The sequence below is a fragment of the Arvicanthis niloticus genome, chromosome 15, assembly GCF_011762505.2.
Source record: "Arvicanthis niloticus isolate mArvNil1 chromosome 15, mArvNil1.pat.X, whole genome shotgun sequence".
NCBI classification, from domain to species: Eukaryota; Metazoa; Chordata; class Mammalia; order Rodentia; family Muridae; genus Arvicanthis; species Arvicanthis niloticus.
The window spans coordinates 2,316,786-2,331,140 of NC_047672.1; the positions used below are offsets into that span (position 1 = coordinate 2,316,786).

Below are 14,355 nucleotides of genomic sequence, written 5' to 3' on the forward strand. Positions count from 1 at the left end.
CTTCACCTGTGGACAGATGTCTGGCCGGGTTCCATTTCTTGGCTACTGTGAATACACAGTGGTCACCATGAACATGCATATATCTCTGAGGTTTATTGACATGGAGTCCTTCAGTTCTATGCCACGTGTGGGTTACACTGTGGTTCTGTCTTTAGTTCTTTTTAGGAACCTTCACACTGACCTCTGTAACAGCTCTGTCAGTTCAGTCCACCAGCAGTGCACAGCAGTTCCCGTTTCTCTACGTCTTCCCCAGCAAAGCCAGGCTGTCTTTTGTAAACACAACAGGGCCAGAGGGAGTTGCATGGTAGATGAGTCTGCCCACGGCCATCAGGTAGTTCCACGTACTGAGAGCCACTGCCATAAATACACTGTATAAGTAGTTCCTTGTTGAAGCATGTTGTTTATATTTGAATTACCGGGAGCTTCCCACCAGGAGGCCTTCGTTCCGTTGGGCCACGCAGCCTCCTCTGTGCTTGTGCGGTGAAGCTGTTGCTTCTGTCCTCTTTGCTCCAGTGGCCTATACGACATGGCATCGTTGAAGACTGGGATCTTATGGAAAGGTTCATGGAACAAGTGGTCTTTAAGTATCTTCGTGCTGAACCTGAAGACCATTATTTTTTAATGGTGAGTAGCTGGAACCAAGGGGCATATACTCCTGTGAGTTCCAAAGTACTTATATTACACAGAGTCCTCCTAAAGACTTTGGCGTACATCCGGCTGCTTTTAGGGACAAATACCAGAAAGCACAAGAAAAATATTAAAAACCTAAAAGGCTTAGCACCCTGTAGATCAGGAAGGCCAGAGCCCAGCGGCCTTAGGCATCTTTTAGTATGGCCTCTTCTGTTGGCTCTCTGGTGCCTCAGGACAGCTTCCAGCATTCTCTGTCACTGCCTCAGAGTCTATGTATTTCTGTTCAGTAGTAGAAGGGAAAACTTTTTCTGCAGCTTAGAAGCCATTCTTAGGAACCTTCTGGTGGTTTTGCCCTGTGTGCCTGAGCTGTCTGTGGGTCTAGGAGACAGGGAGGAGGGCTGAGTACTGTAACCTCCAGTACAAGGTCTAGAGAGGGAGGCTTGGGTGGGAAGCTCTTGTGTCCTTGAGAACTTAAGTGGACGCTGTGACTATTATTCTGTTATAGCAGAGAAACCTCAGCCAGTATGTCACTTTCCAGTGTTTAGATCCTACTGTAAGAAGGAACTGATATGAGTTAGGGGGTCCGATTATGGTACTTAAGTGTCCTGTCAAACAAAAACAGCATAGAAAAATGAGAAGAAATACCTCCTGGAATCTATAAGATCTAATTGTTCTATTTAACGTAATGCTTTCTTCCATGGAATAGTCTTTTTACATTAAAGTAGTCTAAGGTGTAAAATGCTTGCTTCGTAAACAGCAACTCTGTACAATATAAGCTGCATATTAAGACACACATGAATTAGCTTTGGATTTTTCTGTGCAAGTATATTGTTAAGTGGTTCCAAATTCAGTTTTAATTATTCCCAGTGTTTTCCCCCCCACACTCTTTAGAGCTGTCTGGCTTAGAAGGTGGCAACTACAAGGTCAGTAGTTATGGAGTCTACATATTTAATGTCCATACCCCAAGTCTTTCAGGGTGCTCTGACTCGTCCCTTAGGCGTGTTTCCAAACTGGGAGCATGGTGGTTATATTGAATACAGGAAGCCAGGGAAGCTGACAGCTCGTGAGTCACTTTTTTGTCTCTCCCTGTCTCTGCCTCTATTCTCCTCCTAGTCCTCCTGCTCCTCCTCCTCCCCTCCCCCAATCTATCACACATACACACCCTTCCCTGGTTTAGTATACACACACACACACACACACACACACATACACACACACACACACACACGGGAAAAACGGTTTCTAGGAAGAAATAGGAGGTGGTGTTTTATGTGAACCTAGAAAAGTGTATTTGCTAAAAATAGGCACCTATGGTAAATTTTAAAAATACTCAAATTCATTACTAAAATAAAAAAATATCAATCTGCACACACTGCACTTTGAATTCTGCAAGTGTTGAATGTGTTTGGGGGAGTTTCCTGTTTCATTCAGGTGTATGTTCAGGTGTGTGTCTGTGTGTGTGTATGTGTGTACCATATATGTGTAGGTGCCCACAGAGGCCAGAAGAAGGCCTTGGATCCCTGGAGTTAGGGTTACAGGCGTTGTGAGCCGTCAGACAAGTGGGCTGGGAACCAAACATAGGTCCTTAGTAAGATCTTGACTGCTGAGATAACTTTGTAGCCTTTCCACCTATTTTTACAGTAACAAATTACACTTGCGGCTTATGTGTGGCAGTGCGTGCTGTGGTGTGCACGTGTAGGGCAGAGAACAGTTTACCAGGCAGATCCTAGAAACTGAAGGTTTCAGTCTTTGAGGTGAGCGCTGAGCCATCTGGCTGGCTCTTATCTTTTTTTTTTTTTTTTTTTTTTTTGAGACAGGGTCTCCCACTGAATCTGAGCTTTTTTGAGTAATATATGTGCGTGCTGGGGCTTTGATCTCAGGACAAGGGTGGCCAGCACGTCACCAACAGAGCCATCTCCCAGCTGTATGCTCTTAACCATCTGTGGGTGGAATTGGGAGGGAGGAAGCAGGTGTAGAAGGGGTGGAGACATCTAACCACTGTTTGAGGTGAGGACTTGGGGTTTAGCGTGCCTAAGACTTCAGTGTGTATATGTCCTAAGTGACTGATCATCCACCCTTTAGGAGTGCACGGGACTGTCCTTTATGACTTGTGTCTAGTCACTGGAGGGTACAGAGTGAGAACAAGCTGGCGATAGCATGTTTTCCAGTGGCTTAGAGATGCACTCTGGCCCATGTTCTGAGCTGGTGGCAGGGAATCCCGTGTGTGTCCTAGCACTGAACTGCCCAGACCCTAACACAAAACTATGCTTTTCCAGACATTCTGTAGCCTAGACTGGCCTGGGACTCACTATGTAGCACGGGATGGCTTCAACTCACGGCAGTCCTGCTGCCTCAGTCTCCTGGTGTCAAGAGTATGAGCCACTGGCCACCACAGTTGCCAGAACCGTGCTTTAAAGAGTTTTGGTGTTTTTCATTTATTTTTCTATTTTTGTTCTTGAAATTGAACCTTATGCCTTGAGGTTTGCATGGCAAGCACTCTTCCACCTAGGTCTACCCTTAGTGCACACCACACCCCTAGTGCTCACCACGCTCCCAAGTGTACACCATACCCCCAGTGCCCACCATACCCCCTAGTGTCCACCACGCCCCCTAGTGCCCACCACGCCCCCTAGTGCCCACCATGCCCCCAGTGCCCACCACGCCCTCTAGTGCACACCACACCCCTAGTGCCCACCATGCCCCCTAGTGCACATTATACCCCCTAGTGCACACCACATCCCCAGTGCACACCACACCCTCTAGTGCATACCATACCCCTAGTGCACACCATGCCCCCTAGTGCACACCACACCCCCAGTACACACCACGCCCTCTAGTGCACACCATACCCCTAGTGCACACCATGACCCCTAGTGTACACCACACCCCCTAGTGCACACCACGCCCTCTAGTGCACACCACACCCCCAGTGCACACCACGCCCTCTAGTGCACACCATACCCCTCGTGCACACCATGCCCCCTGGTGTACGCCACACCCCCTAGTGCACACCATGCCCCCTAGTGCACACTACACCCCCAGTGCACACCACACCCTCTAGTGCACACCATACCCCTAGTGCACACCATGCCCCCTAGTGTACACCACACCCCCTAGTGCACACCACGCCCTCTAGTGCACACCATATCCCTAGTGCACACCATGCCCCCTAGTGTACACCACACCCTGTAGTTCACACCACGCCCTCTAGTGCACACCATACCCCTAGTGCACACCATGCCCCCTAGTGCACACCACAACCCCAGTACACACCACGCCCTCTAGTGCACACCATACCCCTAGTGCACACCATGCCCCCTAGTGTACACCACACCCCCTAGTGCACACCACGCCCTCTAGTGCACACCATATCCCTAGTGCACACCATGCCCCCTAGTGTACACCACACCCTGTAGTTCACACCACGCCCTCTAGTGCACACCATACCCCTAGTGCACACCATGCCCCCTAGTGCACACCACACCCCCAGTGCACACCACGCCCTCTAGTGCACACCATACCCCTAGTGCACACCATGCCCCCTAGTGCACACCACACCCCCAGTGCACACCACACCCTCTAGTGCACACCATACTCCTAGTGCACACCACGCCCCCTAGTGCACACCACACCCCCTAGTACACACTATGTCTCTGCTTTTTTTCACATTTTGAAGCAGAGTCTAAAGTTGCTGAGTTTGGGCATGAGCTCTCTTTCTCTGAAACCTTGTCAGACTTCAAAATTGTGATCCTCCTGCCTCAGCCTCACAAACAATTGGGATTACAGTCATATGCTACTGGCCTGGTCACAGTGGTATTGAGCGGAAATCAAGTTGTAACTTCAGGAGAGAACTTTCAGACCTTGTGAATAGAACTCACAAAGAACAAGCCAGACCAGCAGCCATCAAGGTGATCTTCAGGAGTCAATTCAAGCATTGCGATGTGGGTGGGGCTGAGGTGGGAGTGAAGGAGGGAGACTGGGCCACGGTGTAGTGGCAGGAGGTGGAGCTGTGTATTGTGTGCCGGGGCAGGTGACAGTGAGCGTGGGGAGACCAGGATGACAAGCACTGACTCTTGCTTACTCCTGCAGCTTTGGGCATTGGTTTTTAGATGTTATTCACCGTGTGTGTGTGCGTGTGCATGTGCGTGTGCGTGTGCGTGTGCGTGTGTGTGTGTGCGTGTGTGTGTGTGTGGTCTCCATGTGCCCAGGTCTGGGATTACAGGCACAAGCCTCCACATCCAGCTTCTTTTTTTTTTCTTTTTTTAAAATTAGATTCTTGGTTAGCAAACAAAGTAATGGATTTCACTATGTTAATTTCATACGTGTATGTCATGCTCTACAATTCCTTGGACTATTTGGTAATTGTTTTAGAATTTGTATTACTTTGATGTAACACCATGACTAAAAATCAAGTTGGGGAGGAAAGGGTTTATTTAGCTTATATTTCCACAGGACATTCATCATGGAAGGAAGTCAGGGCAGGAACTCAAACAGGGAAGAAACCTGGAGGCAGGAGCTGATGCAGAGGCCATGGAGGGGTGCTGCTTACTGGCTTGCTCAGCCTCCTTCCTTCCTTCCTTCCTTCCTTCCTTCCTTCCTTCCTTCCTTCCTTCCTTCTTTCCTTTCTTTTTTTTCTTTAATTTTAAAATCTTCTTTCATATGTTGCATCCTGACTACAGTTTCCTTCCTTCTTCTCACCCCCAGTTTCTCCCTCCCACACCCCTGACCCCCCACATCCACCCCACCTCCTCTCAGAAAAGAGCAGGCCTCCGATGACATCAACCAAACACGGCAGAGCAAGCTACAAGAAGACCAGGCATATACCATCACATCAAGGTTGGCTGTGGCAACCCAGTAGGAGGAAAAATGTCCCACAAGTAGGCATAGGAGTCAGGGATAGCCCCTGGTCACACTGTTAGGAGTCCCACAAGAACACTAAGCTACTCAGCCATAGCATACAAGCCTGTGGTCAGACCCTGATCTCACAGAGACCATGATCTCTGCGAGCCCCAGTGAGTCCCGGTCAGTCGAGTCTGTGGGCTGTGTTCTTGTGGTGTCCCTGCAATTATGGAGGGGCTTGAGGGCAGAACTAGGTATGTGTATCAGTTTTCTAGCTCATGGAGAAATACAGAGTGTTTTTCATAATACTCATTAGTTATTCATTTTATATCAACACCAGCTGATAGTTTTATGGTTGCTATGGATTATAATGCTCGTGCAATAATTTTATGTGACGTTCTAATCACATGTTTCAATATTAACACAGTGAGGAGACTTTGCTCTTGCGTAATGTTTGGGAATGTTTTATTAAGTGCGTCTTCCAGGGGCACTCTTCCTGTGCCTTTGGTGGTAGACACAGAAGAACTGGAAGGCCCAGGAGGAAGTGGGTCATGAGGGTATAGCCTCAGGCATACTGGCTTTGATCCCAGAACCAAGAGACCCTAACTACATAACAAATATCTCCTGACGTAGAGGTAGTTCAACTCTTTAACAATGGTGAACTATGATTTGTAGCCGGTGATAGGAGTCTAAACATAGCAGTTCAAACAAGTTAGGGGTTTTAATTTTCCTGATAAAATAAGCCTATGGCAGGCAGTTGGTGCTGGGCATGGCAGCTCTCTGGTGTCTCAAGGGATCATTCTTCTCTAACGTACTTGATGTCTGGCTTCTCTGGTAAGGATGCTGAGTCTTCAGGTCGGGTGCTGTAGCCTCAGGCATTTCCTTATTCTGCAGGAAGGGGGAGGGGCAAGGGTCTACTATTTGGCATCATCTCGTGTATCTTATTGGCCAGAACTTACCTGCTCTGTCATCCTTGCCCACAAAGAAGTCTGGGATATGTGTCTTGTCTGGGCCTGTTGCCATTTCCAGTATCAATCAATGACTAACAAGTAATGGCCCCACGGTGCTAATAAGTACCCCTCATAGTACCTGTAGGAATAAGGTAATTCACAGGCCCGAGGAGAGCAGCTCAGACAGAGCGCACCTGTTCCATGCCTTGTGCTGCATTCTGCCCATCTTGAATGGCCCATCAGAGACCCCGTGGGTCAGAGCACCATGGCCGTGTCATGTCTGCTCTATGGTGAGTTTGCTTCTGTCAGAGCTTTGTCTGTAGCTAAAGGGGTCGCATTGCTATGTGAGGGGGTTTGTGTGGGCCCTGGTCCAGTCACACCCAGGTGTGTAAGCTCCCTCCCTTACTGCAGGAGAGATGAAGGGAGGGATCAGGATGTTTGGAAGTGCTGTCTGTGCCTTTCTCAGGAACGTTAATGACGAGATTAACACAGCAATTGGTAACATTTAGTTGATTTTCACTTACTCTTTTTTTAAAAGATGTATTTATTTTATTTATATGAGTGTACTGTCGCTGTCTTCAGATACACCAGAAGAGGGCATCGGATCCCATTACAAATGGTTGTGAGCCACCATGTGGTTGCTGGGAGTTGAACTCAGGATCTCTGGAAGAACAGTTAGCACTCTTATCCACTGAGCCATCTCTATAGCTCTTTCACTCAGTCTTTAACTCATGTTTTTGTATTTTATATACAGTATTTACTCCATTTTCTTGCTAATGTATTTATTGTTGTGTTTGTGTGTTTGAGTGCTGTATGTATGCTAATGTGGCGGTCAGAAGATTTCTTGTGGGACATCTTTCTTCCATGTGGGCTCTGGGGCTTGAACTCAGGTTGTCAGGTTTGGTAGCAAGCACCTTCACTCACTGAGCCATCTTGGTGGCCCTTGCTCCATTTTTACTTTCAGTGTCTATGTTATTACTTTTCTGTTGCTATGATAAAACATGGTGACCAAGGCAATGTAAGGAAGAGAGTTTGTGTTGGCTTAAGAGTCTGTCTATGGCTGGGAGACATGTCAGCAAACGCCAGGCGCTGAGGTGACAGGCAAGGAAGCTGAGGTGACAGGCAAGGAAGCTGAGGGGTCACATCTTCAATTACAGACAAAAGCAGAGAGAGCGAACAGGAAGTGAAGAGAGGGTATAAATTCTCAAGGTCCACTCCCAGTGACATATTTCCATCAGCAAAATCACATTTCCTAAAACACAAAAGCATCACCTGTGGGGTCCACGTGTTCAAATACGTGAGCCTTACATTTCTCATCAGAACCACCAGTTCCATGGTCACCACCGTAACAGCTGTATGATTCTATAGCCAGCAGCTGGGCCCCGTCTGTCTCGTACTCGTTCTGTGTTCAGACATTGACTCCTGTTTCTGATCCTGAGGAGCAGTATAATCTTTGTGGAAACAGGTACACAGGCTGTTTGTTGTTGTTTGAGGCAGGGTCTCATTGTGGAGCGCTGTCTGGAACTTCTTATGTATGCGAGGCTGCTGCCAGACTCTTAGATCTGTCTGCCTCTGTTCCTGAGTGCTGGCATCAAAGGTGTGTGTCACTATGCCCAGCTCTATGTACCATTTAATTCTATGTATAAAACCAGGCTATTGAAAAAGCCTTAGGTCCCATTAGAGAGCTGTTGGTTACCAGCAAGTCTGAGTTCTACTAGTTAGGACTGTCTTAGAAGGGCTGGCCATTATTGTGGTTTGTGGGCATCACAGTCGGGTAGGACTACTAATTGGTAGCCTCTTTGGCAGCTTGCATAGCACCTTCTCATACTATGAAAGCTAGTTCTCAGTGAGGAGGCTTTCTCTGAGCATTCTTTATTTAAAGATAATTAGGGTTTAATTTGGGATTCTCAAGCAGTAACAGTGTTGTGATTGCACACCGTCCGTTGCTTACCGCGCCCTGGGCTGCATATAAAAGACCCTCTTAGCACTAATATTAATTTCCTGAGTTCATACACAGTTAAAGATATTTTGGTTTTGCAAAATGCTAGATTGACATTGTGGCCAGATACTAAGTTATTGGGCTGTCCTTCCTGTCGTGGAGACTCTTAAGTGTGGCTCTGTGCACCACAGAGCTAAAGTAACCATACTGAAGCCAGAGGTTTTATTTTCCTGCTTGAAGTGTTAGTGGTGTGCTCTGCTCTGCTGCCTTGACAGAAGACCACAGACAAAGTGGCTCAAACAAGAGGCATGTGGTTTTCATAGTTTTGGAGGCTGCAGGTTCAAGGCTAGGGAGGTACTGTCTAGGATGGCTCCTGGCAAGAGCCCTCTTCCTGGCCCATCCATGCTGCCTCCTTGCTGTGTTCTTGCTTGGCATCTTCACCATGCTAATGTGTGTAAGGCAGGAGGGAGGGAGAGAGGCAGACAGACAGTAGGAGAGAAGAAGGGAGGAGGAGGAGAGAGAGAGGGAGGGCAGGTTTGTGGGTTTAAGGCTTTAATGCATGGATTTTAGGGGACTCCCAGTTTTGTTCAGAATAAAGGGTAATGTGGACTTTTTGCCAAAAGGCCCAGACCACTTTCATTAATTTTTGTAGTTTACATAAATGTAAGATGTAGAGCTTTATTGGTTTGGAAGAATACAGAGCCTTGTTTTAATTTTTCTGCTGTCTGGTGATTTTTATCCTATTTGATATAGTTACTGTTTTTAAAAGGCTCTGACTTATTGAGAATCTTTCAAGATTCTCATCTGCTTTGTTCCATGTCATGCTAGGAACACAACCACTATCCCTTACTCAAAATGTGTGCAACCATAAGCTTTCGGATTTTGGGATACCTGTACATAATTAGATGACAGGGGCTTAGGACTGAGTTCTGAATGCTAAATGTATTCATTTCACAAAGATCTGTGCACACAGCCTGAGGATGGTTTTATACTGTGTTTTTAGTATACCTGTGTGTTGACAGACACCTGTCATGTAAGATCACTGTGACATCAGGTGCCCAGAATTTCAGGTTTGGAGTATCGTAGGCTGCTTCCTGTGTGTGTGTGTGTGTGTGTGTGTGTGTGTGTGTGTGTGTGTTCGCGCGCACACCTGTGTGTCTTTTCCATTTGTGTTTCGATTACTTTTCTCATTGTTTTAGCATTTTTACATAATATTGATTGTTAGCATTTGCTTTCAGTGCGTGTATGAGTGTGGGCTTGGTATGTCCGGGAGGTCGCTGCCTGGGGAACATGGCGGCCATCCTGGAGTGTGGTGGGCTGAGCCTGCCACTGTTGCTATGAGTGCCAGGTGGGAGGAAGCTTCTGCCCAACCTTTGCCTCTTCTTTGGAGGCACTGGGCCTAGCATCACGAGTCTCCACTCGTATTCTGGCTGTATTCTGTTGGCTTTGGTGTCCCGCATCAGGGTTCTCTGTTTCAGGGTGGTTGAGTATAATGTAGGTGATGAACAAGCTCTTCCTTTTCCGTGACTTGTTGAACTTTGAACTTTGGGTGAGTCATGAGAGCAGAAGCCCCACACTGCCTTCACTCTACCTTGTCAGAGCCTTTAAGACCCACAGTAAGCTACCTTAACTGAAGCTAAGACACCTTTAGTGAAGCCCGTCTTTGCAGCTAGGGAGTTCTAGAATACCTGGGCCAGTGGACCTGTGGGTCAGCCTTTTGATATTTCTGATGTAGTTAATGTTTTCTTACAGACAGAACCTCCACTGAACACACCAGAAAACAGAGAGTACCTTGCAGAAATCATGTTTGAATCATTTAATGTGCCAGGACTCTACATCGCAGTACAGGTAATAAAATAAACCCCACATTGTTATTGTGACTCTGACAGTGGAAGAAGAGTAATCCCAAGGTTGTTTGTGCTCAGCCTGGCTAGACACTCATAACTACCACTGAAATAAAATTGGTCTGGCTCTACAGGTTTCCTACGCAGAGTCTCATGTGTTTTTATTTGGGTGACAAGTTAGAGATGTAGAGGTCTTTCTGTCTGTCTGTCTGCCTGCCTGCTTGTCTTTCTTTCTTTCTTTCTTTCTTTCTTTCTTTCTTTCTTTCTTTCTTTCTTTTCTTCTTTTTTTTAAAAAACTTCTCATACTTATTTTGGTTCACTATAAGTGTAAGAAAAAAAACAAAACAAGATCAACAACAGTAAAAATGAAATGAACAGACATCATAAAATCCACTGGAAAACAAGGTAACCTGGGACAAGTGGCTCGGGCCATGATCCTGCCACCTGAGAGGATGAGGCAGGAGGTCAGCCCTGGATAGATTTATGTTCTGAGGCAAGTCTGAGTTACAGAGTGAGATCCTGTCTCAAAAACACAACAAACAAACAAACAAACAAACACCAAGCCAAAACAAAGTAAATGCCTTGGGAGAACCCTAGGATTAGGCTGTGTTAGTTCTGTGCACTCTGGCTTCGGAGAGGCCCTGAGCTCCCAGGAGCTTCCAGAACTAAACTTGAAGTTTTTTCTTGGCTTACCGTTTTATCGTTGCTTTGGTGGTTGTATACGAAGAAGTTGGTTGGAGTTTTGAGGAGTAACTGAGATGCATCTTTTCCCAAAATTTCCTGCCTAGTATTACTTCCTTCTAAGAGAGAAGACTTCATGGGGAGATGCATTCTGGGGGTGCTGTGTATGGTTTTCTCCTCGTGTTCAGTCACAGTACCTGTTAACACAGAAAGGGCTCCAACCAGTCCCACAGAAGAAATCTAGAATTACAATTTTTTCCTTTTGTTTGTTTGTTTTTTTGGTTTGTTTGTTTTTTGAGACAAGGTTTCTCTGTGTAACCATGGCTGGCCTTGAACTCACAGAGATCAGCCTACCTCTACTGGCATCAAAGGTGTATGCCACACTGCCTGGCTGAAGTCTGATAATTCTATTCTCTCCCAGGACAAATATAGTATATAGAATAGGAAGGCACTCAGAAACACTGAACGTATTATTATTGTTGTTGTTATTATTATTTAGATAAGATCTTACTTTATAGCTTACACTGGCCTCAAACTCAGGGTGATCCTCCTCTGTCAACCTATTTGAGTGCTGTGATGACAGGAGTGTCTCACCATGTCCCACAAGGACTAATGTTCTTAAGATGATCCACGTGCCGTGCTTAGAGTCTCCATGGCAGGAAGGACAGACCAATAGTTTGGTATCTGGCCACAATGCCAATTCAGCATTTTGCAAAACTAAAATATCTTTAACTGTAAAAAACTCAGAAAATTAGTATTAGTGCTGAGAAGGCCTTATATATTGCTGCTCAGGATGAGGCGAGAGTTACACTGTACACAATTAAAAGTTTAATTCCTGTGTCCATCTTGGCCTGACTTTGGGCTGGACAGTTCTTTGCTGCATGTGTCCTGTGCACTGCAGAGTGTGGGGCAGTAGCCCCTCCCAGCCTCCTCACCTCTGACAGTCGTGACTGTGAGCAGTGGCAGCAGAAGTGGCCAACTGTTCTGTGAGGACAGAGTCGCCTCTGGCTGAGAGCTGCAGTCTTGCACCTGCCAGATGAGACTTTCCGGATGGGGGGTGGGGGGGTGGGGTCTGCATCGTCTGTTAGAGAAGAGCTCCATGTGGGCTGGGGTGTAAGCGCACTTGGTAGAGTGCTTGCCCAGTACAGAACCCTGGCCCCAAGCCCCGTGTAAGCTGGGTATGGTGGTGCATATCTGAATTTTCTAGTACTCTGGAGTTGGAGGCAGGAAGATCAGGAGTTCAAGGCCATTCTTGGCTACACAATGAGACCTTGCCTTCAACCACAGACAAACACCCAAACAAACAAACAAACACTCCATGTGTCCTTTTTTTTCCCATGTGTCTTACCTTGCAGTGTTTGTGGCTACACTTGGACCATCATCAGATTAGAAGTTAAATCTTATGATTTAGCAGTGGGATTCCATTTCATTGATTTTGTTTGTAAAACTTTAAAGGTTTTTTTTGTTGAAAACTTGACTCCTTCATTTGAAGTGAAAGCTGGCATGCCAGTTGGCCGAGGGAGAATTGTAATTTGGGAGATGTGGGGTTGGGAAGTTTCTCAGCTTTATTAAGTAAGAAAGAGTTCACTGCAGAATCTGAGAGCAGCTGAGCATTGGCTTCTGATCTTCCTGTGAGCTCTGCCTCTTTTCAACGTCTCTCTCTAGGCAGTGCTGGCTCTGGCGGCCTCTTGGACATCCCGGCAAGTTGGTGAACGCACACTGACGGGGATAGTCATAGACAGCGGAGACGGTGTCACCCATGTTATCCCAGTGGTAAGCACAGGGTTCTTATTTTACTCTCTGAGGGTTAACCTGACCTGAGGTAAGAGAAGAAATGAAAAAGGCAAAGCAAAACTCAACCTCCTCCAAGTAACGTGGCACCTTTATGTGATGTAGTAGAAACAGCAGTGGGACCTTCCTTCCTTTCTTCCTTCTTCTGTCCCTCTGTACCTCCCTCTCTCCTTCTGTCCCCCTGTACCTCCCTCTCTCCGTCTGTCCCTCTCTCCCTCTCTTTCTTTTGTTCTTTCTTTTTATTTTGAGACAGGGTCTCCTTCGCTGGCTTGAACTGACAGATCTCTATCTGCCTCTGCCTCTCAAGTGCTGGGATTAAAAGTATGTGCCACCACCTTAGCAATGGGAGTTTAGAGTCCAGGAAGGTGAGAAAAAGTTTTAAAGGTGGCTATGTTTGTGCCTTTGGTTTTGAAATATGGAGCAAATTCTGTAGTCACATGCTCTTTTTGGCCAGGCTTCTGCTGTATTCCCATGAGTGTCACATCGGTGTCCTGGCTTGTGGTGGCTTGAATGAAAATGGCCCATAGGGAGTGGCACTGCTAGGAGGTGTGGCCTTATTGGAGGAAGTGCATCATTGGGGGTGGGCTCTGAGGTCTCAGATGCTCAAGCCAGGCCTATGTGGCTAGTTATTCCTGCTGCCTGAGGATCCAGATGTAGCACTCTCAGCTCCTTCTTAAGCACCAAGTTATTTTTTTTAAAAAGTCAACTGGCGTCAGTAGAAAGTCAGTCATTCCTGATCATACCCCTTCAGGCTTCCTCCTGAACCATAACACTGTAACCATAGTTACGGTGTTAACCACAGTTATTTATGTTAACCATAGTTATAAACACACACATAAAATAGATGAAGTTCTGTAGCTTGTTTTTGCTACTCTGTGGGTTCTTTTCCTACCCTTCCTCTGGTTTCACCTCTATTACTAGATAGGAGAGAAAGGATAGAGAGAGGGGTGTTAGAGGGAGGGAGGGAGAGGGAGAGGAACCCTTTAATCAAATTCTTTTCTTCTTGTTTCTACTTTGAGCAAGACTACTCACAAACCACAATCAACCCCTTCCGCCCCAATGACCACCAACCACCAACTCTGTCTCTTAGGGTTCTAGCATTTATTTATATGCAATCAGAAAAGTACCCAGAATGCCAACTGCCACACCATGGTATGGCAGGTGGCAAAACCATGCCCCTGCTACAACACGAGGCAAATCATAGTCAGCTGCAGTGGTCAGTTGGAAGCAGTCCCATATCCCACACCTGGGATCAAAATGAAAACATATTCTTATATTTTTGTGTTTTTTAAAGAAACCAAAATACCAGAAATATCACCACAGAGCTCTTTATTAAATTTGTAGGTTTTTGCTTTTGAAAATTTGTGTGTGTGTGTGAGTGTGTGTGTGTGTGTGTGTGTATGTGTGTGTGTACTGTGTTTGCATGGAACTGCATGCATGACCATATGTAGTAGTCATATGATCTTGTGGGAGTCAGTTCTCTCTATCATGTGAGTTCCAGGATCAAACTCAGGCCAAGCACCTTTATCTGCTAAGCTATTTTTTCCAGCCTTTAAATAAGTTTAAGTTTTGAAAAAAAATTAGCCGGGCGGTGGTGGCGCATGCCTTTAATCCCAGCACTTGGGAGGCAGAGGCAGGCAGATTTCTGAGTTCAAGGCCAGGCTGGTCTACCGAGTGAGTT

At 46.4% G+C, this 14,355-nt stretch overlaps 1 protein-coding gene across 3 annotated transcripts in view; it reads left to right on the forward strand.

The window, feature by feature from the left end:
* Actr3b (actin related protein 3B) overlaps window positions 1-14,355 on the forward strand; it is a 95,517-nt gene that overhangs the window by 60,964 nt on the left and 20,198 nt on the right. For all 3 annotated transcript variants that reach the window (XM_034519097.1, XM_034519098.2, XM_076913274.1), the window contains 3 exons: window positions 514-624; window positions 10,111-10,206; window positions 12,549-12,656. In XM_034519097.1, the coding sequence (XP_034374988.1) occupies window positions 514-624; window positions 10,111-10,206; window positions 12,549-12,656 (315 nt within the window). The remainder of the gene's footprint in view (window positions 1-513; window positions 625-10,110; window positions 10,207-12,548; window positions 12,657-14,355) is intronic.